General features: G+C 50.8%; 2 protein-coding genes across 6 annotated transcripts; one reads left to right on the plus strand and one right to left on the minus strand.

Annotated features, from left to right (window-relative positions):
- Window positions 1-12915: 12915 nt before the first annotated feature.
- On the plus strand, window positions 12916-19714 carry HSP90AB1 (heat shock protein 90 alpha family class B member 1). Of its 3 annotated transcripts, none has more exon segments than NM_001280457.1 (12): window positions 12931-13026; window positions 14460-14606; window positions 15217-15423; window positions 15522-15681; window positions 15870-16003; window positions 16140-16448; window positions 16896-17061; window positions 17266-17456; window positions 17582-17729; window positions 17844-18112; window positions 18885-19218; window positions 19326-19714. In NM_001280457.1, coding segments are annotated over 11 exon segments (2175 nt in total). In that variant the 5' UTR covers window positions 12931-13026; the 3' UTR covers window positions 19436-19714.
- A 216-nt stretch (window positions 19715-19930) lies between these two features.
- Window positions 19931-23384, minus strand: SLC35B2 (solute carrier family 35 member B2). 3 transcript variants are annotated; one of them, XM_016955614.4, is made up of 4 exons: window positions 23229-23384; window positions 22512-22705; window positions 22169-22323; window positions 19931-21471 (listed from the first exon to the last, which is right to left on the minus strand). In XM_016955614.4, the coding sequence occupies exons 1-4, from the start codon at window positions 23237-23239 to the stop codon at window positions 20533-20535; spliced, it is 1299 nt and encodes a 432-aa protein (XP_016811103.1). In that variant the 5' UTR covers window positions 23240-23384; the 3' UTR covers window positions 19931-20532. The 3 variants fall into 3 exon arrangements, with proteins under 3 accessions (XP_016811103.1, XP_063669134.1, XP_016811104.1); XM_063813064.1 differs by having other exon boundaries at window positions 22169-22319; window positions 23229-23360; XM_016955615.4 differs by lacking the exon at window positions 22169-22323 and having other exon boundaries at window positions 23229-23381.
- Between the last annotated feature and the right edge of the window lie 285 nt (window positions 23385-23669).

Here is a 23669-nt window from a genome sequence, read left to right on the forward strand (position 1 = left end):
GGCTGGCAGCCTGAGTCTGGGAGATGAGCATGACCCAGCTGGGCCCTGGCCAGGACTGGACCTGGGTCCAAGGGGGAGGAGAGGGGAGTAGTCCTCTTGGCCTCAGAGGGGCTGCAATGCCCCCTGCTGGGGCCACAGGGGAGGGACAGGCCTGGAACCAGAACACCAAGACTGTCAGCCAAGACTAAGAATGGGTTTTTCTTTGCTGCTTCATTCTTTCTTTCATAGGACAGAGGATGGAGATAGCTCCCCATCTTTCCTTTGTCTTCACTGCCAGCCCCTCCACTCTGTCCCCAGCCCCAGCAATGAACTCTGCAAAACTGGCCAGCTCCTGGCCATACTCCCATACCACCAGGCAGGAAGAGGCCGAGGCCTGAGGGTTCTCCCCTACCTGGCATGCAGCCCTAACACCAAAGCTCAGCCTGCCAGACTTCCTGGGGAACAAGGGCCCTGTGTGTCTGCACAGTGAAACCAACCCTTCCCTTCTCAACACAAACTCTGGCCTAGGGAGGGGTGGGTTGATATGGAGCTATGAGTGTCTCAGTGGAGAAGGCCCTACCACTGGGACCCCCATCTCAAGAATGACCTGACTGGAAGTGAGACCAGAGCTCTGGCCACAGTGCAGCACCCCTGCAATCTGCATTCCTTACCCTCCCACAAGTCTCAGACTCCTCCCAGAAAGCAGAAGACATTCCTGAATTCTCAGCGCAGGCTGCTCACTCAGCCCTGGCCAGCAGATGGCTACAGAGTTGGCACCTTTGTCAGCGCTTCCTTTCTCACTGGAGTTTAATTTAATTGAGAACTTCAGGCCTCATTAAGGGCTGTTAGCGCATTTTTAAGGCTCTTTGATCAGCTCTGAAGCCCTAATGGGGTAGCTAAGTATACCAGGGCACTGGGAACTGAAGTTCATGTGCTATTAATCATTTGTCAGACCAGAGTATTTATCTGCGGTGCTGGAAAACAAGGTATTCCTTTTGGATCAGGCTCAAAAGCTGAGGGGTTCCCTGAGTGTCCTTCCCCCAGTCTGCAGTGCTGTTTGGCAGTGAGTCAAGCTGAACATACAAACCTGAGCTCTTTCTCGTCCTCAGTCCTCTGTTGTACCCAACCCCAAAGAACCCTATTGGTTTCCTTCCTCAGCACCAGCAGTGCCTCAGGATTCTGTATTTCTTCCTGAGGTTGCTTTACCACCTCCTGCCTGGCCCACTGGGGCTTCCAGGTCTCTTCCAGTCCATCCCACACATGGCCACAAGAATAATCTGAAAGTGAATCTAGCAGGTGCTGCTTGCTCTCTGGAGCATGCACCTGTGTCCTGAGCGTTTTCTGATCCTCCACCACCAACAGCCAGTTTGTGCAATTTCTTTGCACCTCAGAGCTTTCATAATTTTGTGACTTTTCTATCATGTTCTTATCTTACTCCAGCTATCACACTGTCATGTTTTTTAGGTTAAGGTTAGGTTAAGGTTACTCCTGTTTTGGCTTTTCAAGCTATGTCATACCTGCCTCCCAGAGGTACTTGGAAAATATTGGCTTGACAGCACATGCTTATCCCAAGGCGGAATTCATCTCTACAGTCTTCACATGCCCCACTCCAGCCGTGTGGTAGCACACCTTGCTTGTGACCCTGGGATAGAGATGGGGATGTTAAGTAGGTTCCTCTCAACCCCAGCACTGATTTGAGAGGAAAAACTATTAAGGATACCGTTCCTTTCTCCCTTCCTGTACTTAAATTGATGTTGAAGGAAATTACTAGAATATTTTCTCCACAAAATTTTAAAACACAAATGCTAAAAAATGTCAGTCTCTTCATTCTCCTGACCTCAGTGTTTTCACAGGTAAACCTGGAAGGGGTGAGGAGGTTAGGAAAAGCAGCTCCTAAGGTCTCCTGCCCACCCAGCTGCAGGGATGGCTCCCGACCCCAAGTGGGCGCTCGCAGGCCCCTGCCCTTTGGGGAGCAGGGGCCTCCTCTGGGTCCTCCACTTTGCTGCTAGCACCTTGCTGCCTGTAAGGTAGAGAGGGCTGAGCATGAAAATCCTCCAGGTATCCCTGGCTGCCCTCACTTGCTGCTGGTCATCACCTTCCATGTCACATTTCTGCTCAAAACAGTCAATATTCAGCTGCTGTCCCTGGAGTGGCTGCCATTGCAACACAGGAATGTCCCTCTTGTTTAATCTTTTATGATGAAATGTTGGGGCTTTAAAGAGTTGAAAAGCTAAGAGCCGTAGTAAATTAGCCATCCTGGAAAATAGAAATGAAGCCTCAGGTATAATCTTTGAGTCAGAATGTATCTGTATATCTATTCTTTGAGATGAATATGGAAAGACCATGGTGGAGGCAATATAAAGCCAGGGCTCAGAGAGCGTGTGATAGGAGAACCCAAAAGTTTGTTTTTTTTTTTTTTTTTTTTGGCGGTTGGGGGTGGGACGGAGTTTCGCTCTTGTTGCCCAGACTGGAGTGCAATGGCACGATCTCAGCTCACTGCAACCTCTGCCTCCTGGGTTCAAGCAATTCTCCTGCCTCAGCCTCCCAAGTAGCTGGGATTACAGGCATGCGTCACCATGCCCGGCTAATTTTGTATTTTTAGTAGAGATGGGGTTTTACCATGTTGGTCAGGCTTGTCTCAAACTGCCGACCTCAGGTGATCCTCCTGCCTTGGCCTCCGAAAGTGCTGGGATTACAGGCGTGAGACATCATGCCTGGCCAAAGTGTTTTTTTTTTTTTTGGCCCCACCAAGATCTACTGCAGCCTCCACCTCCTGAGTAGCTGGGATTACAGACGTGCACCACCACACCTGACTATTTTTTGTATTTTTAATAGAGACGGGGTTTCACCACGTTGGCCAGGCTGGTCTCGAACTCCTGACCTCATGATCCGCCCGCCTCTGCCTCCCAAAGTGCTGAGATTACAGGCATGACCGCGCCTGGCCGCCAATTAAAGTTTAACTAGAGTTAAACTATGACAGTGATTCAAAATGGTTGTAAACAGAAAAACGCAGTCACCTTAAGGAAATAGGCCTGTTTGTCCAGCAAGCCCTGCCTGGAAGCCAAGTCTTCACACACAGGAAGAGTGGCAGTCCCCAGGTCAGCCAGCAGATCTGACTCAGAGGCCAGGTTGGCAGTGTCCCCCCAAACCCTTGGGGACCAACTGTTTCCTGGGGCAGGTTGGCACTGAGGGTGGAAATGGGCAGCGCCCAACTCCCTCTGGCCCCAACCTCATCAATGGCCTTATGTCCGGGCTGGACCCCTCCAGCCCATCTCGGTATGACCTGGCTTCCTGTGTAGATGCTCTCAGGGAGAGGACGTGCCCACTCGGAGCCCTCTGCAGCCTTGGCAGTCCTGGTGCTCACTGGAAGTGAGCAAGTTGGCATTCTGGCAACAGACTGCAGGGTGACCGCTAAATGTGAGTCAGCAGGGCCCCACGAAGGCCTCTGTCCTCTCTCCTGGGCTTGCCCTGTACCAGCTGTGATCCCGGATTAGTCACTCCTCCCCTAGGCCCCGCCTCCTCGTCCTTACCAGGGGATGACATATGTGTTGACTTAAGGAAATTAAGTGCGGGAGAGCATGGATGCAGGAGGTGAGGTCCCCAGAGCTACGTGGCGCTATCAGTTACCAGGATGAGCCTCAGGATGGCCCTCCCCGCACCCCACGTTCCCCCACCTAGCCTATTCCAGGCTCCTTCCCACCTGCGTTCATTCCCCTCCCCCGCATCTCCAGTCCCCGGAAGCTTCGAGACCAAAGCCTCACTTCCCCTACTCCAGATATTTCCAGCGTGAACCACCACGCGGGTCCCTAAGCCTCGCGGACAGCCGAGAACCGTGGGGCTGGGGGCGGCGAGAGGTGCGACGGGGACCAGGCCCCTGCCCCATCCCGCCGCGAGGAGCGGAGGGGGTGATGTCACCCGGCCCGCGCGCCCCCTGGCGGGCGTCCGGCCCCACTGCTCCGCGCTTCTGCGTCCTGGCGGGTGGGTGACCAGACTGCGTGTCAGACAGACCCACGCCACTGCCCCGTGTCCGGGTGACCTTGAGCCAGGCTCGTTCCGTCGCGGCGCCACTCATCTGTAAGGCAGGGATAGTCACACTTGCCCTGACAACCGCGTGGGTCGTGAAACTTGTTATTCACTGAGATAGTGAATAACAACGCTACTTGGTCCAGCCACCCCTGTACTCAGTGTCTTACATGGCCTTATCTGATTTCCCAATAACCCTGTAAAGTGATGACTATTGCTATGCTCATTTTACTCCACAAAATTGAATCTGAAAGGTTAAAGGATGGAAAAACAGTCTGTAAGCTGCAAAGCACTAGGTAAATATAATTATATTTCTCTCTCTTCTCTCTCTCCCTCCGCTCCCTATGAGAGTTCCCAGTCAGTGAAGGGAACGGAAAAATACAAGGCATCATGTGGTGTGGCACCATAATGCAAATGTGGTCCACCTTCCTCCCCTATTTTGGACACAACTTTTGTCTTCTCTTTTCACATCCTCAGGGATCCCAAGCCTCCTGGGACATTGACCTCTCATATAATGTTGCCCAGGTGAAACCAGCAAAGTCCTTCCTGATGTCTAACCTCGGCACCTCCTGGGTGTGATCTCCTCTCCACCCAGCAGCACTATCACAGTCCTACCGTTCCATCATCTGCGTGGGGTGGAAGTGAGGCCAGTGAATGGCCCAGAAATCCAGCCCATTGAAACCTGCATGCTGAAAAGGAATGACTTCATCCTGGGACAGGCCAGGTGGCAGGCAAAACAGTCAAGTAGATCAGGGTTGTTTGTAGTGCCACCTGCCCCCTGCACTTTCCACTGGCTATAATCTGCTCTGGGATGAACTGATTTGGGGTTAAGTTTTACCTTCTTAGTCAAAAGGGGCCTGGAACACTGAACAGTGCCCAAGAGAAAAAGGGATGCCTGGTGGGCATGATGACAGAAGGAGGACAGACGTTTTGGACTAGGCTGACAATGGTAGCGAGGTAGGACTTAGTCATACCCCTTAGGCCACTGATAAATCCTTAGAAAGGTGAGACATAGTCATATGTGTATTAATAGAGCAGGTTACTAAATGTCTGATTTACAATTCAGGAGTGTCTTAGACCACAATTTCTGGCCCTTTTCTCACTGCACTCTAGTGATTTTTGTCCTTGCACATGACTTCAGCCATCAGCATCATGCATAGATCTAAGACTGCAACCCAGGCCTCTCCTACATACCCCTCTGCCTACTAGATATCTTTCCTTGGTGCCCTACAACATGCTTAAAGCTGACCTCCAACCTAGAGTGGTCCTCCATCCCTGCTTTCCCCTTAAGCCCCTACGTTCTAGCATTCTTCCTCAGATAAGGCTTATACTCCTCTTCCCCACCCCTAACTGGTCTCTCTGCCTTCAGCCTCTCTCTTCGCCAAGCTATGTCCTGTGCAGCCTTCAAGTAGGTTATATTTTTCTTGAAAAAAGGGCTGCACTCCAGCCTGGGCGACAGAGTGAGACCCTGTCTCAAAAAAAGAGAGAAAAAAGTCTCAAATACAAAAGCATGCAAGTAGTTTTTTGTGTGTTTGTTTTGAACACCACAATTAACAGGTTTGATTTAATAGATTTAACCTGGCTGGGCACAGTGGCTCACGCCTGTAATCCCAGACCTTTGGGAGGCCGAGGCGGACAGATCACCTGAGGTCGGAAGTTTGAGACCAGCCTGACCAACATGGAGAAACCCCGTCTCTACTAAAAATACAAAATTAGTTGGGTGTGGTGGCACATGCCTGTAATCCCAGCTACTTGGGAGGCTGAAGCAGGAGAATCATTTAAACCCGGGAGGTGGAGGTTGCGGTGAGCCGAGATTGCGCCATTGTACTCCAGCCTGGGCAACAAGAGCAAAACTCTGTCTCAAAAAAAAAAAAAAAAAATTTAACCAAACAACTAGTTTTTTTTTTTTTTTTTTTTTTTTTCCTCAAGCACATGTGGAGCCTTTAGAGATATTAACCACCTTCTAAAGTTTCAAACGAAGTCTCAAATACAGGCCCGGCACAGTGGCTCATGCCTGTCATCACAGCACTTTGGGAGGCCAACGCTGGCAGATCACTTGAGCCCAGGCATTTGAGACCAGTCTGGGTAACATGGCAAAACCCCATCTCTACAAAAAAAATTTAAAAATCAGCCAGGCCTAGTGGCACATGCCTGTAGTTCCAGCTACTTGGGAGGCTGAGGTGGGAGGATCGCTTGAGCCCAGGAGGTTGAGGCTGCAGTGGGCCATCAGCATGCCACTGCACTCCAGCCTGGGTGACAGAGTAAGACTCTGTCTCAAAAAAAAAGAGAAAAAAAGTCTCAAATACAAAAGAGCCAGTAACATACACACCACATTGTATGTCTACAACATAATTAAAGGGTATATAAAAAATAATTGAAAATGTAAAACACTTTTAAATTGGTCAAAGAAGATACCATAAGAAATCAGAAAATCCTTAAAATTGAATTGTAATAAAATATTGAATATTATTTGAAATTTGTAATCTATGGAAATTTATGGAATATCGTAAACATAGTACACAAGGAGAAATTTGTAGCCTTAAATCTTTATGTTGGAAAAACAGAAAGGCTGAAACTAATGTGTTAAGTACTAAAGTTAAGAAAACAGAACAATAACAACAGAACTAGGCAAGGCACGGTGGCTTACACTTATAATCCCAGCACTTTGGGAGGCTGAGGCAGGCGGATCACTTGAGGTCAGGAGTTCCAGACCACCCTGGCCAACATGGTGAAACCCTGTCTCTACTAAAAATACAAAAAAATTAGCAGGGTGTGGTGGCGTGCACACGCACCTGTTGTCCCAGCTACTAGGGAGGCTGAGGCAGGAGAATCACTTGAACCCAGGAGGTGGAGGTTGCAGTGAGCCAAGATCGCATCACTGCACTCCAGCCTGGGTGACAGAGCGAGACTCTGTCAAAAAAAAATAATAATAAAATAAACAGAAATTAAAGAAGTCAAAAACAAATATATAAATATAAGATAAGCAAACCTTTGGTGAAATTGTACAAGAAAAAAGAGATAAGACATGAAAAACAATTTTAGAAATGAAGACATACTTTATTTTTTAATGTTATTTATTTATTTATTTGAGACAGAGTCTCACTCTGTCACCCAGGCTGGAGTGCAGTGGCGTGATCTTGGCTCACTGCAACCTCCGCCTCCTGGGTTCAAGGGTTCTCCTGCCTCAGCCTCTCTAGTAGCTGGGATTACAGGTGCCTGCCACCACGCCTGGCTAATTTTTGTATTTTTAGTAGAGAAGGGGTTTCACCATTTTGGCCAGGCTGGTCTCAAACTCCTGGCCTCCGCCCACCTTGGCCTCTCAAAGTTCTGGGATTACAGGTGTGAGCCACCTTGCCTGGCAGAAGACGTACTTTAGATAGAAGAGAAATTGAAAAGATCGTAAGAGTCTGGGCATGGTGCCTCACGCCTATAATTCCAGCACTTTGGGAACCCAAGGCAGAAGGACTGCTTGAGCCCAGGAGTTTGAGACCAGCCTGGGCAACAGCACAAGACTCTGTCTCTACAGATAATTTTAAAAATTAGCTGGACATGGTGGTGTTTGTTTTTTTTTTTTTAATTTATAGCAAGTTAGGAATAAAAAGAGTAAATATGTTCAGCTGGGTGCGGGTGGCTCATGCCTGTATTCCCAGCACTTTGGGAGGCCAAGGTGGGAGGATCACTTGAGCCCAGGAGTTTGAGACCAGCCTGGGCAACATAGGGAGACCCTGTCTCTACAAAATAAAAAAATTAGCCAGGCATGGTGGTCCCAGTTACTTCGGGGGTTGAACTGGGAGGATCGCCTGAGTCTGGGAGGTTGAGGCTGTAGTGAGCTATGTACCACTGTACTTCAGCCCCCGCAACAGAACAAGACCCTGGACCCTGTCTCAAAAAACAAACAAACAAACAAACAAAAAGTTCAATGGTGAAATGTTAGAAGCTTTCATTTTCTGATTAGGAATCAGACAGGGATGCCCAGAATCATTATTTCCACTCATCACTGTTCTGCAGGTCCTAGCTGGTGCATTAAAACAAGAAATAAGAGATACAAGAATCAGAAGAGGAGAAACCAAACTGTCATTGTTTTCAGATGATATGGTTGTACCTATAAAACACCAAAACTTTTATAGACAAATTAAGAATTAATAAGCTAGCTTACCAACTTGCTGAATCAATAAACAAAAATTCAATTGCTCAATTGCTTTTTGAACTCTGGGAAACCGAAAATGAACAAAAATTTCCATTTTCTATGGCATCAAAAAAATAACAATACTAACAGTACAGTGAGCAAAAATTATGCAAGAGACTTCCCTTGTGTTCTAGTGGAATGTGAAAATGGAGGCAAAGAGATGGAGTCCATGCTGGCTGTGCAGACCTGCCCAATTGTCCAATGCATCTGAATGTCAGGCTCACTAGTATTGGAGGGTGTCAGTTCAGGGTATTCCCTCAGGAATTCAGAGAGCTAAGGCTCGTGGAACTGGGAAGGCCCAGAAAGTAACGGGACACACCTGGCAGGCACTGAGCTTAAGAGGCTGCTTGTTCTAGGGGTTCAGGGTCCACAGCTACTCTCCATGCTCATATCTCTGATGTCCTGTTACCCTCAGTTGTTTTATTCGTTCACTGAGCTTTATTTAACTCCCCTCCGTGGCCTCTGTGAACCCCAGAGACTCTGTCCAGGCTGAGTCTCTGTGCTCCCTGAAAGACTTTGCTGAGCTTTATGTAGCTTAGGGGTCTGCAAACGTTTTCTGTAAAAGGCAAGAGAGTAAATGTCTTAGGGTTTGCAAGCATTATGGTCTCTGTCACACCTATCGATTTTGACTTTATGTCACAGAAGCAGTCAAAGACAAGGGCTACGTTTCAACAAAACTTCATTAAAATTGGCCAGGCGCAGTGGCTCACGACTGTAATCTCAGCACTTTGGGAGTCTGAGGCGGGCAGATCACCTGAGGTCAGGAGTTCGAAACCAGCCTGGCCGACATGGTGAAACCCGGTCTCTACCAAAAATACAAAAATTAGCCGGGCGTGGTGGCGGGCGCCTGTAATCCCAGCTACTTGGGATGCTCAGGCAGGAAAATCGCTTGAACCCGGGAAGTGGAGGTCGCAGTATGCTGAGATTCTGCCATTGCACCCCAGCCTGGGCGACGAGTGAGACTCCGTCTAAAAAAAAAAAAAAATTCATGAAAACAGAAATTCCAATTTCATATAATTTTCCCATGTCAAAATAATATCTTTCTTTTGATTTTTTTTTCAACCATTATGAAGTGCAAAAACCCTTCTTAGCCCACAGGCCATTCAAAAAACAAGCAGCAGGCCCACCAGCTGCAGACCTTGGGTTGTTAATCCCTGCTTTAGCTGGCCACCCTCCAACAGCAGAAGGTTGGGCTGGGCCTAGGAGGTTTCATGGAGGAATAAAAGGGATCTGGGGAACATCAGTGGTTCCAAGGCTGGGAATAAGGCTTCGGACGGTGTAGTTTTTTTTTGTTTTGTTTTTGTTTTCTGAGACGGAGTCTTGCTCTTATTGCCCAGGCTGGAGTGCAATAGCGCGATCAGGGCTCACCGCAACCTCCACCTCCTGGGTTCAAGCGATTCTCCTGCCTCAGCCTCCTGAGTAGCTGGAATTACAGGCATGTGCCACCACACCCAGCTAATTTTGTATTTTTAGTAGAGACGGGGTTTCTCCATGTTGGTCAGGCTGGTCTCAAAACTCCTGACCTCAGGTGATCTGCCCGCCTTGGCCTCCCAAAGGTCTGGGATTACAGGCGTGAGCCACCCGTGCCCAGTCTGGAAGACATAGTTTTAAGCCTGTCTTTTATAACCTTCACTTCTCTCACTCTTAAGGTCAGGACTTCTTAACCAGTGGCATTTGCAGCCCTCTGCGACCTAACCCCCATCTGCAGGGCTACTTTCAACTCCTTGTGCTTCCCTTTGGGGTTCCTGAGCTATGGTTCCTCTAATGGGGCTCTCTTCCTTTCCATGCTTTCCATGTCATGGCCTGGCTAGGCATGGTCCTAAGACTGCTCCCTTTCCCAAGCTGAGCTGAGGGCCTCTGCGGCTTCTCCCATCCTCCTATGGTTCACACTTGGCTGCTGCAGCCTCCAGTGGGTTGAGGGCTCCCAGTCCTGTGTATGCATCTCTGCATCCCCAGGATCTCCACACAGTGGAGGCTTAGTGAGTGTCAATGAGTGGAAAAGGATGGAGCTTGTGGACACAGGTAGGCGGTCTCCTGAAAGGCTTCCTGGAAGAGAAAGTGGAATTTCTTTTTTTTTTTTTCTTTTTTGAGACAGAGTCTCACTGTGTCGCTCAGGCTGGAGTGCAGTGGCGTGATCTCGGCTCACGGCAACCTCTGCCGCCCGGGTTCAAGTGATTCTCCTGCCTCAGCCTCCCAAGTAGCGGGGACTACAGGTGCGCTACCACGCCCGGCTAATTTTTGTATTTTTAGTAGAGACAAGGTTTCACCAGAGTGGCCAGGCTGGTCTTGAACTCCTGACATGGTGATCCGCTGGACTCGGCCTCCCAAAGTGCTGGAATTACAGGCATGAGCCACCGCGCCCAGCCCTTTTTTTTTTTTTTTTTTTTTTTGAGACGGAGTTTCTCTTTTGTTGCCCAGGCTGGAGTGCAATGGCATGGTCTCAGCTCACTGCAGCCTCTGCCTCCAGAGTTCAAGCAATCTTCCTGCCTCAGCCTCCCAAGTAGCTGGGATTACAGGCATGTGCCACCACGCCCAGCTAATTTTTAGTAGAGACGAGGTTTTTCACCATGTTGGCCAGGCTGGTTGCGAACTACTGACCTCGGGTGATCCACCCACCTCGGCCTTCCAAAGTGCTGGGATTACAGGTATGAGCCACTGTGCCCAGCAGAGAAAGTGGAATTTCTATGCTGGTGTAACATTTGAGATTTTCCCATTTAGAAAGTCTTCAGGAAGCCGTTGAGTCTTGACACTGAAAGGATCCAGCTCAGGGGAAGCCCATCCACAGGAGTGATTCCTGCTTTGGATTTAGGTCCTAGGGGTGAGATCACATCCCTGCTCCATTTCTGGAGCAGAAAGGGAGCTAGTGCAGCAAGGACTCTGAGTAGACGGGCCTTGGGAGTCACTGAAGCCACTTCCCTGTCGACAGAATGTGCACACTGACTTTCATCCGCTCACAGGAGAGTGAGAGTTTGTGAATGCTCTCTGTGAACTGGGGAGCAGATTTTTAATGAGCTCTGCTTAGAAGGAGAGGGCATGTTAAGGGATCACGCTCCCACTGGTTTGCGGTTTTGGTCAGGAATAGAGCACCCAACGCCCCTTCTTATAGACTTCTCCCAGCCATAGGCTTTTTGCAGACCATAATGAAAGGGAGAAAGGATATCAAATCGGGATGGTGATGGCAGGCATGGCGAAGTGGACAGGGACAAAGAAGAGGAAAGCAAGGGACACCCTTTGTTCTTTGGTATTCAACACATGAACAAAACTTGTTAACGAATCGTAGACTGGGTAACAACAGGGCTGGTGAGGGAGGACGATGTGGGTGGCTGTGGGGAAACTCTTCCCAAGCATCTCAGGGGTGGGCCAGGAAGGGGAGCAGATGGACATCTACAGGGCACAGAGCAGGGAGTGGCTATTCTCTCCTGGAGGGGTTGTGGGTCCAGCAGGCTTTCGGATGAGGCCTTGGAAAGGCAAGGACAGCTTGCCAACTGGAGGGCAGGCAAAACGGCTGAGCCAGGCCAGACACGGCGGCCGCAGCTCACTGGCCAGGGGCATGGCCTAGGGGCTCTGGTGCCAAGGCTGAAGGGGAACAACTTGGCCAGCCGCTCTGTGGCCGGCGTCGTCACGCGGCCTCCAAGAGCTCCGGCTGCCCTGCACTGGTTCCCAGAGACTCCCTCCTTCCCAGGTCCAAAAGGCTGCAGGAGCGAAGTGGGCGGAAAAAAAGCGAACCAGCTTGAGAAAGGGCTCGACGTGCCTGCGTAGGGAGGGCGCATGTCCCCGTGCTCCGTGTACGTGGCGGCCGCAGGGGCTAGAGGGGGGTCCCTCCCGCAGGTACTCCAGTCTCAGTCTGCAAAAGCGTACGCCCGCAGAGCCGCCCCAGGTGCCTGGGTGTTGTGTGATTGACGCGGGGAAGGAGGGGTCAGCCGATCCCTCCCCAACCCTCCATCCCATCCCTGAGGATTGGGCTGGTACCCGCGTCTCTCGGACAGGTCAGAGCGGGTCGCGGGGTGGGGTCGCTGCAAAAACCCTGCCCCGGCCGCAGCCGGAGAGGCGGAGCCTCGCGGGGAGGGGGCGGGACCGCCGAGACAGGCCTGGAAACTGCTGGAAATGCCGCAGTGCCGCCGCCGCGCCTTCCGCCGCATGCCGGCAAAGAGTCCCCGCCAGCCCCGGCCGGCGCCCTCCCCCTACGCTGAGCTGCCCCTCAGCGCGAACCCTCCGCCCTTCCTTTACTCCTGCGAGAGTCGGGATCTGGGGCTACCCAAGGTTGGGTCCCGAATGCCAGTCCTTCTGTCGGGACGCGAGATGTGCAGGGCAGATGCTAGGAAAAAGATTGGGTCTGGGAGCGGTGGTCGGCGTGGTTAGCTGCCTCCGCTCTTTTTCGGTGTCCCCCCCCCAGCCCCGCCCTTGGGTGTGGGGACGCCTGCCCCACAAGTGTTTAGGGAGGTCAATGGGTTCCTCGCCCGTAGAGACACCGTTTATGCCAAATGAGCACTCCTCATTCCCCGCTCTTGGAGTCACGTCCTAGACGTGAAACTATGGGGCTGTGATCACAAGCAAATGTGTGGGCGGATCCGTTGCTTGGGTTCTTCCCCGCCCCCTCCTTTTTTCGGACCATGACGTCAAGGTGGGCTGGTGGCGGCAGGTGCGGGGTTGACAATCATACTCCTTTAAGGCGGAGGGATCCACAGGAGGGCGGCTGTACTGTGCTTCGCCTTATATAGGGCGACTTGGGGGCACGCAGCAGCTCTCTCGAGTCACTCCGGCGCAGTGTTGGGACTGTCTGGGTATCAGAAAGCAAGCCCACGTTGCTCACTATTACGTATAATCCTTTTCTTTTCAAGGTAAGGCTGAGATCTCCGCTAGGCTTCTTTCCCTTTAGTGCTGTATTCGTGTTGCTTTTGTTTTTTTCTGTCCTTTAGGGAGCCTTAGTCTAGATGTCGGGGTGGCTTGTGGATAACGCCCTGGATTTTTATGGGGTGAGGGTAGTGGTGGGTGAGGTCTTTTGAGTTTTCCTTGGTTTTCTCTAGTGTGTTTTGGGGGTGGGGGCTTTCTCTCGGCGCCTGCTGGCCGTAGCGAGGTGGGCTGTGGGGTTGGGGCAGTGGGCGGCTGGCAGCTGCACGTGGTGGCCGCGCGGCCCGGGACGCTGCCATTTTTGCCCCTCCACTTCCGGACGCGGCTACGGGGCTTCGGAGGGGGACCGCAGGGTGGCGGGGGTGCCCGCTCGGGTGACTCAGCACGGCCTTGTGGGACTGGCTTTGTCACCTCTCTTATCGGACGCGTTGTTAAAGCCTTCTTGGGTGCTTTGTTTCTGTGAGGGAGGGTTGACGGTGTGGGAAGAGCGCTTTCGGTCTCCAGCACCCGATACTCCCTCCTTCCAGATCTTTCTTGCAGTCCCGGTGGAGGAGGGGCGGGGAGGGGAGCAGGTTCTGGAAGATTCATGGGCTCCTTCCTCCGCCCTTCCTCGAGAGCTGAGATCGTTCTGGAAGCTTCTGGATTCTGGCGCCCCGCCCCAGTGCCCGGATGCTGGGGCGAGGGAGGGTGCACTGCGGCGCCCCCTCCTCGCGTGGTCCTGGCCGACGCATGTCCGGCAGTGACGAGTGTCGGCCTGGTGGCTACGGCCACCATCTTTCTTGGGTTTGGTCCTGTTCTGTAATTTTGTGCTGTGAAAGGGTCGTGGTGGAGCTTTTGGTTTATCGATTCTTTGTCTGGATTTAATTGCTCCTCCGGTGGGTATCGTGTGGATCCCAGGTTATTCCTCCCTGCCCTATGGGGCAGGAGTGTCCCGCCCTTGGACTGGTCTTAGGAAGACACCTCAGGGGGAGCAGTTTAAAGTTAGTGCCATTTTTATCTTAAACTAGTCACTTTGACCTCCCCCAAATAAAGAACTGTAGGTAGTGATTTTCACATTTAAATTTGGGTAAGGATTACTTGGGATCTCTAGATAGCTGGGTTGGACCAACATTATGACTTTTAAGCCATACTACCAGATGATGCTGAGGCTGCTGGTCACCATTCTTTAAGTAGGTGGGTTCTGTGACATTTGGTTGAAGAATATTTAGCTTATTTTCTTTTTCCTTCTGAATTTTCAGGCCTCCCACTTAGTGTGTAGTCTGAGATCTTTAAGAGAATGCATTTTTAGTCTTGGGAAGGGATAGTACTCCGGTTAAACCAGTCTGAACTCACTGTCTAAGGTCCTAACAAATGATATGCCCTTTAGGATTTTTAAACATGGGGCCTTAGTGTTCTTTTGTAATTAATGAGATTTTTATTTTAGATGCCTGAGGAAGTGCACCATGGAGAGGAGGAGGTGGAGACTTTTGCCTTTCAGGCAGAAATTGCCCAACTCATGTCCCTCATCATCAATACCTTCTATTCCAACAAGGAGATTTTCCTTCGGGAGTTGATCTCTAATGCTTCTGATGTAGGTGCTCTGGTTTCCACATTTGGCATGGTTTTGTTTTTTTTTTTGATACTCTAGAAGGAGGGGAAAGGAGTGGTTTGGCCTTTGTTGGGGACTACTATTGAAGGGGGTAAACTTGCAGCTATTCCAAAAAGATGGGTCTTACTCTGGCCATCTTGAACTTGAAAGGGAAGGGACTATGTCCAGAATAAGTGGGCTCATGTAACTAACTGGTTCTAAAGCCTCAAGATAGGGGGCAATCAGATTTGAGGCTGAGAGAAGTAAACCAAGATTTTCTTTGAAGATACGGGCTTTAAGAAAGCAAAAGTGGCTGAGCGTGTTGGCTCACACCTGTAATGCCAAGGCAGGAGGATCACTTGAGCCTAGGATTTCGAGGGCAGCCTGGGCAACCGCGAGACCTTGTCTCTGCAAAAAATTAAATATTAGTTGGGCACGGTGGCATGTGCCTGTAGTCCCAGCTACTTGGGAAGCTGGGGTTGGGAGGATGGCTCGAACCTGGGAAGTCAGGGCTGCACTGAGCTGTCATCCTTGCCACTGCACTGTAGCTTGGGCAACAGAGCAAGAGTCTGTCTTGGAAAGAGCAAAAGTAAGTTGCTGTTTGTATTTCCAGGCCTTGGACAAGATTCGCTATGAGAGCCTGACAGACCCTTCGAAGTTGGACAGTGGTAAAGAGCTGAAAATTGACATCATCCCCAATCCTCAGGAACGTACCCTGACTTTGGTAGACACAGGCATTGGCATGACCAAAGCTGATCTCATAAATAATTTGGGAACCATTGCCAAGTCTGGTACTAAAGCATTCATGGAGGCTCTTCAGGTATTGCAGTTCTGTAGGCACACACCATTCATACTTAACTGTGTTCTTTGGTTTTTTGCTTCTTTAAAACTCGTGATTGACTTTAAACTTGTTGGCAGGCTGGTGCAGACATCTCCATGATTGGGCAGTTTGGTGTTGGCTTTTATTCTGCCTACTTGGTGGCAGAGAAAGTGGTTGTGATCACAAAGCACAACGATGATGAACAGTATGCTTGGGAGTCTTCTGCTGGAGGTTCCTTCACTGTGCGTGCTGACCATGGTAAGTTAGCTTTTCTGTTACAAGGTAGTTGGGTTAGGATTTTCTGGGCTCACACCAGTAGCAGAAATTTTGAGCATCCTGTCTGTAAAGCAGTTCTTCACAGCAGTTCTGCTGATACTTTATTAATTGCTGGTCTCAAGTGCATATACTTTTTACCCTGTTTACACGCTTGTAATTGACTCTTCTAGGTGAGCCAATTGGCAGGGGTACCAAAGTGATCCTCCATCTTAAAGAAGATCAGACAGAGTACTTAGAAGAGAGGCGGGTCAAAGAAGTAGTGAAGAAGCATTCTCAGTTCATAGGCTATCCCATCACCCTTTATGTGAGTATGGACTTTTAAATCTTTTACACTTAACGTGCAGGATGTTTCCTGTTCTGAAGAATCTCATTGTCCCTGGCTTTTGCTTTCCCTGGTAGTGTTTTGTACTCCAAGGCTAACTTCTGTTTTTGTTACTTAGTTGGAGAAGGAACGAGAGAAGGAAATTAGTGATGATGAGGCAGAGGAAGAGAAAGGTGAGAAAGAAGAGGAAGATAAAGATGATGAAGAAAAGCCCAAGATCGAAGATGTGGGTTCAGATGAGGAGGATGACAGCGGTAAGGATAAGAAGAAGAAAACTAAGAAGATCAAAGAGAAATACATTGATCAGGAAGAGCTAAACAAGACCAAGCCTATTTGGACCAGAAACCCTGATGACATCACCCAAGAGGAGTATGGAGAATTCTACAAGAGCCTCACTAATGACTGGGAAGACCACTTGGCAGTCAAGGTGAGAAGCCTTTGCATGTTGGCTCAACATGCACATATGGAGAGGAATGAGTAGGTGGAAGAGTGTTGGGTAATAGACACATGGAACTTGTCCAACTGATAACAGAAATGTGAGAGCCATGTGATTTCACTTACTGATTACCCTGTCATAGTGAAGTGCCATCATTTCTAATGACCTCACTTTCTCTTCTTACGGAAATCTGGGTAATGTCTATTGGCAGCCTTACACATCCAGGGTTCTGATCAGAGGGGACTGTTTTCTACATACAGCTAGTACCCATCTAGATCGTGGAGGGCATTAAGGCTCAGTTTTCTCAGGAGCTGCTTGTTGTGTGTGCTCTATCCCTTAGGCTTAGGGAGGATCATTGTTCCACTTTTAGATAATTTGGTGTTGGGGCTAAAAGGTCCTCTTTTGAAATGTACCACTTATTTTTGGTTTTTTTTCCAGCACTTTTCTGTAGAAGGTCAGTTGGAATTCAGGGCATTGCTATTTATTCCTCGTCGGGCTCCCTTTGACCTTTTTGAGAACAAGAAGAAAAAGAACAACATCAAACTCTATGTCCGCCGTGTGTTCATCATGGACAGCTGTGATGAGTTGATACCAGAGTATCTCAGTGAGTATCTCCTTGGCCTAATTTAGTTGGGTGAAGTCTTGGGAGGTTTTAGGCATTCTGCTAGGATATTCTAAGGTAACAGTTTTCTGCAATACATAGTAGGTGTAAGGGTTCAGGAGGCTATTAGAGCCTTCTGTTTGAATCTGGGTACCAGGTCTGGTCTAGCTGTTTTTTACTGAGCTTTCTCACCCTGGTTGATGGCAGATTTTATCCGTGGTGTGGTTGACTCTGAGGATCTGCCCCTGAACATCTCCCGAGAAATGCTCCAGCAGAGCAAAATCTTGAAAGTCATTCGCAAAAACATTGTTAAGAAGTGCCTTGAGCTCTTCTCTGAGCTGGCAGAAGACAAGGAGAATTACAAGAAATTCTATGAGGCATTCTCTAAAAATCTCAAGGTAAAAAGGCAAATGCTTATTCCCTTTACCACTTTCTTAGTAATAACAATAAATTATTCCATTCACATTGAAAGTGAAGTTATTGTAGTTAAGTTGGATTGTTTTTCCTCTTCCCACCCTTCAAGCTTGGAATCCACGAAGACTCCACTAACCGCCGCCGCCTGTCTGAGCTGCTGCGCTATCATACCTCCCAGTCTGGAGATGAGATGACATCTCTGTCAGAGTATGTTTCTCGCATGAAGGAGACACAGAAGTCCATCTATTACATCACTGGTGCGTTGGTTCTGATTGAAGGCTTTTTGGAGGAGTGGGGAGCACAATCAGGGCTTCCTGGGAACTGGCAGTATGAGGCATTTTAGTCACTGAGTTCATTTAATTACCCTACAGGTGAGAGCAAAGAGCAGGTGGCCAACTCAGCTTTTGTGGAGCGAGTGCGGAAACGGGGCTTCGAGGTGGTATATATGACCGAGCCCATTGACGAGTACTGTGTGCAGCAGCTCAAGGAATTTGACGGGAAGAGCCTGGTCTCAGTTACCAAGGAGGGTCTGGAGCTGCCTGAGGATGAGGAGGAGAAGAAGAAGATGGAAGAGAGCAAGGCAAAGTTTGAGAACCTCTGCAAGCTCATGAAAGAAATCTTAGATAAGAAGGTCGAGAAGGTAAGCCATTCTGGGGCTAGGATATATTTTGTAACACCTTCGAGGTGGGCTCCCTCACAAGCATGTTTCTACACAATTAGTGGTTTGAGGCAGCTTATTTACTGTTTCGTGCCTTCTTGCCTCGTTCTCTTCTCTAGTCAGGTTTAAGGCTATTTTAATAAAATTTGGCACAGATTAGGCATTGCTTCAGTTAACTTCTGAGAGTAGATGAAATACCATCATTTTCTTTTTTTTTTTTTCTTTGAGATGGGGTCTCGCTCTGTTACCCAGGCTGGAGTGCAGTGGCACGATCTCTGCTCATTGCAAGCTCCGCCTCCTGGGTTCACGCCATTCTCCTGCCTTAGCCTCCCGAGTAGCTGCCACTACAGGCGCCCGCCACCACACCTGGCTAATTTTTTGTATTTTTAGTAGAGATGGGGTTTCATCGTGTTAGCCAGGATGGTCTCCATCTCCTGACCTTGTGATTCGCCCACCTCGGCCTCCCAAAGTGCTGGGATTTAACAGGCGCGAGCCACCATGCCTGGCCGATTTTTTTTTTTTGGACTGGATCTCGCTCACTGCAAACTCAAATCTCCTGAGTGGCTGGGATTACAGATGTGTGCTACCACACCCGGTTAATTTTTTGTAGACAGGGTTTTGCCATGTTGGCCAGCATGGTCTCAAACTCAAGTGGTCTGTCCACCTCCTCCTCCTGCTGGAATTAGGCTTGACAGTGCCTGTTTTCTCTTTCAAAGTGGTAATGTCAATCTAAGGCTTTTGTGATCGTCCACAGGTGACAATCTCCAATAGACTTGTGTCTTCACCTTGCTGCATTGTGACCAGCACCTACGGCTGGACAGCCAATATGGAGCGGATCATGAAAGCCCAGGCACTTCGGGACAACTCCACCATGGGCTATATGATGGCCAAAAAGCACCTGGAGATCAACCCTGACCACCCCATTGTGGAGACGCTGCGGCAGAAGGCTGAGGCCGACAAGAATGATAAGGCAGTTAAGGACCTGGTGGTGCTGCTGTTTGAAACCGCCCTGCTATCTTCTGGCTTTTCCCTTGAGGATCCCCAGACCCACTCCAACCGCATCTACCGCATGATCAAGCTAGGTCTAGGTAAGTAGCTTTGGTACTTGGTGTGGCAAGGAGTTTGTGCAACTAGTCTCTATGGATTTGACTTAATGCTATTTGGTCAAGTCTCACATGGCTTAATTTTACTTCAGGTATTGATGAAGATGAAGTGGCAGCAGAGGAACCCAGTGCTGCAGTTCCTGATGAGATCCCCCCTCTCGAGGGCGATGAGGATGCATCTCGCATGGAAGAAGTCGATTAGGAGTTCATAGTTGGAAAACTTGTGCTCTTGTATAGTGTCCCCATGGCTCCCACTGCAGCCTCGAGTGCCCCTGTCCCACCTGGCTCCCCCTGCTGGTGTCTAGTGTTTTTTTCCCTCTCCTGTCCTTGTGTTGAAGGCAGGAAACCAAGGGTGTCAAGCCCCATTCGCTCTCTACTCTTGACAGCAGGATTGGATGTTGTGTATTGTGGTTTATTTTATTTTCTTCATTTTGTTCTGAAATTAAAGTATGCAAAATAAAGAATATGCCGTTTTTATACAGTTCTGCTTTCCCTTGTGAAGTGGATGTTATCCTTCCCTAGCTGCTTCATCCCTCCAGCTCTTGCTGTTTTCATGAGCACAGCAAGTTGAGCTGGTATTGTAGTGAAAATACAGAATACCAGTGAGTCTTAAGAGTTCACACACTGAAGCTACAGGCAGTTTGGAAAAACTACCATATAATAATGCCCTTTCAGCCAACCAAAACACAGGACCAAGTCCACTGCAGTAATTTAATAAAATAAAATTATAAGAGCAAAAAGTACATTTCTAAAGTACCAAAACCTGCAACAGGCTCATGGAACAGAGCCTAGGGATCCAGGAGCATAGGAGGTGGTGGTGCTGGGCAGGGCTCTGCATCCCCTTTCCTCAGCACAGCACCATCTTCACCATCCTGGGAAAGCAGCATTGGAGCCTACACCGCTTGTGCTTTTCTCACCAGGGTAAGAAATGCAGGTATATTTGCAGAGGGGAGTGAGTCTGGAAGGTGGCAGAGCACAGCTAGGGCAAGACTTAAGGGAACTTGTGGGAGGAGTAACTGTGGAACCTACCTATGCTCTCTTGACCCCAAACTCCCCAAAACCCCTCACTGAGGACTGTCTACCCCGGGGCTCAGAATAAACTGCTTACTGGAAGATGGGTGACTTAAGGCAAAAGGGAAGGCTGCCTCCTGGGCTCCCCAATCCCCTGCTGCAGAGCTGGTCTGTGATACTGAGAAAACACCTGCATTTTGCCCTTTCAGCCAGCTCCCTCAGAGGTTACCGCAGATGGGGATGGTGGGAGGGTCCTATTTCACTTCACCCCTCAGGCCCTTTCCACCCTCAAACCTTCTGCACAGGAGACTCAACAGGCACAGCCTTCTTTCCCCGTTGCTTTAGACGGCCCCGCGCGTAGACTCTGAGCAGGAGGGCAGCAAAGACCACAGCCACCCCCAGCCCTCCCACCACAGTGACAGTGTGGCCATAGAGAAGGCAGGAAAGAAGGATGGCAAAGGCCTGGCGGAGGGTCATGATGATGGTGAAGACGGCAGCCCCAAACTGCCCAATGGTGTAAAAGATGAAGAGCTGGCCACATGCGGAGCAGATGGAGAGTAGCAGGGCATGGGCAGCAAACTCACTGTGTCGCCCCATGAAGCGGGTTCCCTCCAGGAGGGCCCCCTGTTCTAGCAGTGAGCCCACTGTGAAGAGGCAGGAGAAGAAATTGACCCCAAACATCATCTGCACCGATGACATCTTATAGGCAAACAGGGCATCCTGCCAGTTTGAGGTGAAGCTGTCAAAAGCAATATAACCTGCCAGTAAGATGAGGCCTGAGAGTGTGGTGGCTGGGGAGCTGCGGGGCTCTGGTCCACTGGATAGCAGAAACATGCTGACCCCAATGGAGATGAGGGTGGCTGTCAGGTACTCCCAGTGTTCGTAGCTGCGCCGAGACACAAGCTTTCCCATCAGCATGACAGGGATCACCTTAGAGGCCTTGGCCAGCACCTGGGTGGGGAAGCTGACGAACTTAAGAGCTTCGTATTGGCACCAGCTGCTAAGCACATTGGACAGGCTCGCAAAGGAGTACCGGTACATGGGTGCCCCATGCCGGGGCTGCTTGCAGAGAACACAGGAGAGGCCAGCCACAATCAGTGCCAGCACTCGGTTCATTAGCACCAGGAACTGCGAGTCCGTAAAGCGCTCACCCGGTGATGTGGCTGTGGCCCCATAGCTGCGGGTCATCACTCTTTCCTGCAGCACACCCCAAGTCAGATAAGACACCTGTTGGGGAAGGTAGAGACAAAGGAGACAATAAGCAAGATAATGAAAAGGTAGACAAAAATTGACCTCTCCCTCTTCAGGATTATGCCTAAGTGATTCAAAGGAAAATATACACTTTTTGGTTCCTCTGTAGAAGTTTCTTCTCCCCTCCTAAGTCTGGATTCACCTTGTAGGGAATCAACTGTGTGTGAAAAACCAATTCAGAGAGGCAAGAACTCTCAGAATTGGATATCTGTAGTTCAACATGATATTCAAGGTGGAACTAGTACCCACTGCAAAATGCCATGGGGTCAGCATGTTAGCACTCTCTCACATGCAGTACTGGGGGAAGGCTGAATGGCTCCCCCACAATTTTATCAGTGGGTTTACAGTATGTGAGACACCAGTGCAGGAAGGAAGTATAATAACGGCACAGTAGAAATCACAGAGAATAGGGCAAGAGGAGTCCTCTCTTCTGCACTAGACATCTTGAAATAACAGCATGAACTTTCAGTACCAGTGCTGGAGAGGAGAAAAGGAAGAAAGAAAAGGGCATTTCCCCCAAACACCTCAAAGATGGAGGTGCAGTGTGCCCCTGGGAGGAGGACAGGAAACACACCAGCCAGCAAAGCTCTGGGACTGGTAAAATGGAAACCTTCACAGAATCCCTGCCCACCGGCATCCAACCCAGGAAGAGGGGCTGAGCCCACCTACCCACCTGGAGCCCTGTGGCACAGAAGAGCAGCTTCAGGGCCTGCCACATCGGGGTGGTCTCTGCCGCCTCTGTTCGGGGCGCCAGGGGAACCTCATCAGAGGCCTTGGGCTCATTGCCAAACACACAAGCTTTCACCAGGGGAAAGCAGAGGCCCCTACCTGAAGAAAGCACACAAAGTCAAGCCCCAAATCTTCTCCATAGCACTTCATCTTCCCCAGAGCAGCCAGCCTGCCCTGCTGTCCGGCCTACCGACCTCCCGCCCTCTCCAAGTCATAACCCGTTTGGACTGCTGGCCAAATATCCTCCTTCCCGACCTAGCTCACTTCCCCGCCCTTTCTTCACACACCGGTCTCCAGGTAGTTCTTCCGCCTGAAGTACTGCACCAGGAGGTAGCCAGGTACCATAAAGCTGGCATAGCCAGCAGCATTCACCACAAATCGGAAGAACCATAGCTGGGTCCATGACTCCGGAGGGGCTTCGGGAGTCTCCCCACCTGCCCCTAGGGAGGGGAACGCAGCCAGCACCACCACTGCCCACCATCTGTAAGGAAAGCGGACATAAGGATTAGGGCGCAGCTCCTCATCCCCTCCGCCCTCCAGAGGGGACCACACTGGAGTAGTGCCCGGAGTCTCCTCCCCGCCCCCTCCGCTGCAGCTCCGGCCCGGACAAAGAGCCTCTCTCTCTCTCTCTCTCTCTCGGGGAGGGGGTGCGCCGGCGCCGGCCAGGCAGAGCTTCCTCCCTCCCCGGGGGCGGATCCGCCCCTCTGGCCACACAGGTCTCCTCTGTTTCCTCCAACGCTAGCCGGCTGCTCAGGTCAGAGGAAGCGCCCCTTCCCCCACACTCCCCTCCACGATCCGGGGCGTCAGGGTCCCCAGCCCCTCCGCCCGAAGCTCCCCAAGGAGCACAAAACCAAGCCGCAGCCCCCATCCCCGCTGGCTCCGGGCAGCGATATGCTGGCCGACGGCCGAGCAGCCGGGACCCCACCCGGCCCCCGTGCTGAGGCGCGGCGGTCACGTGGCCCGGGGGCTCGGTCACGTGAGCTCGCTGCTGCCCTAGCCCCCACCTGGCGTCCATGGTCCAGGCCGCGTGGGGTGGAGGGGGACCGGGGAATGCGAGTCCCCGGGCCGCGCGCCCCCTGCGCTCCCGCCGCCGCCTCCAGGAGCGGCCAGCGAGCCAGCGGCCAGCGGAAGTGCCGCGCTCTGCCCGCCTCCCTCCCCGCGGCCCCCTCCGCCCCTGCCGCGACCACGCAGCGCCCCGGGCCGCCGCCGGGCCACAGCGCCCCCGCGCGGCCCGGAGGCAGACGTGGCTTGGGTTCCGGGGACCTGGGCTGCCCCTGGGCGCGGGGAGCCCCAGCCCTGAAGAGGCGCCCGCCCGGCGCGTCCCCTGTGCTTCGTCATCGCCCTTCATAAGCGTCCCAGAGGTCATGGTGACCATTGCCATCTTGTGAACAGGACATTGAGGCTCTGCATCCCAAGCCCCTCCTCTGTTAGTTTCCCCGTTTTCT

This window comes from Pan troglodytes, chromosome 5, assembly GCF_028858775.2.
Source record: "Pan troglodytes isolate AG18354 chromosome 5, NHGRI_mPanTro3-v2.0_pri, whole genome shotgun sequence".
NCBI lineage: Eukaryota > Metazoa > Chordata > Mammalia > Primates > Hominidae > Pan > Pan troglodytes.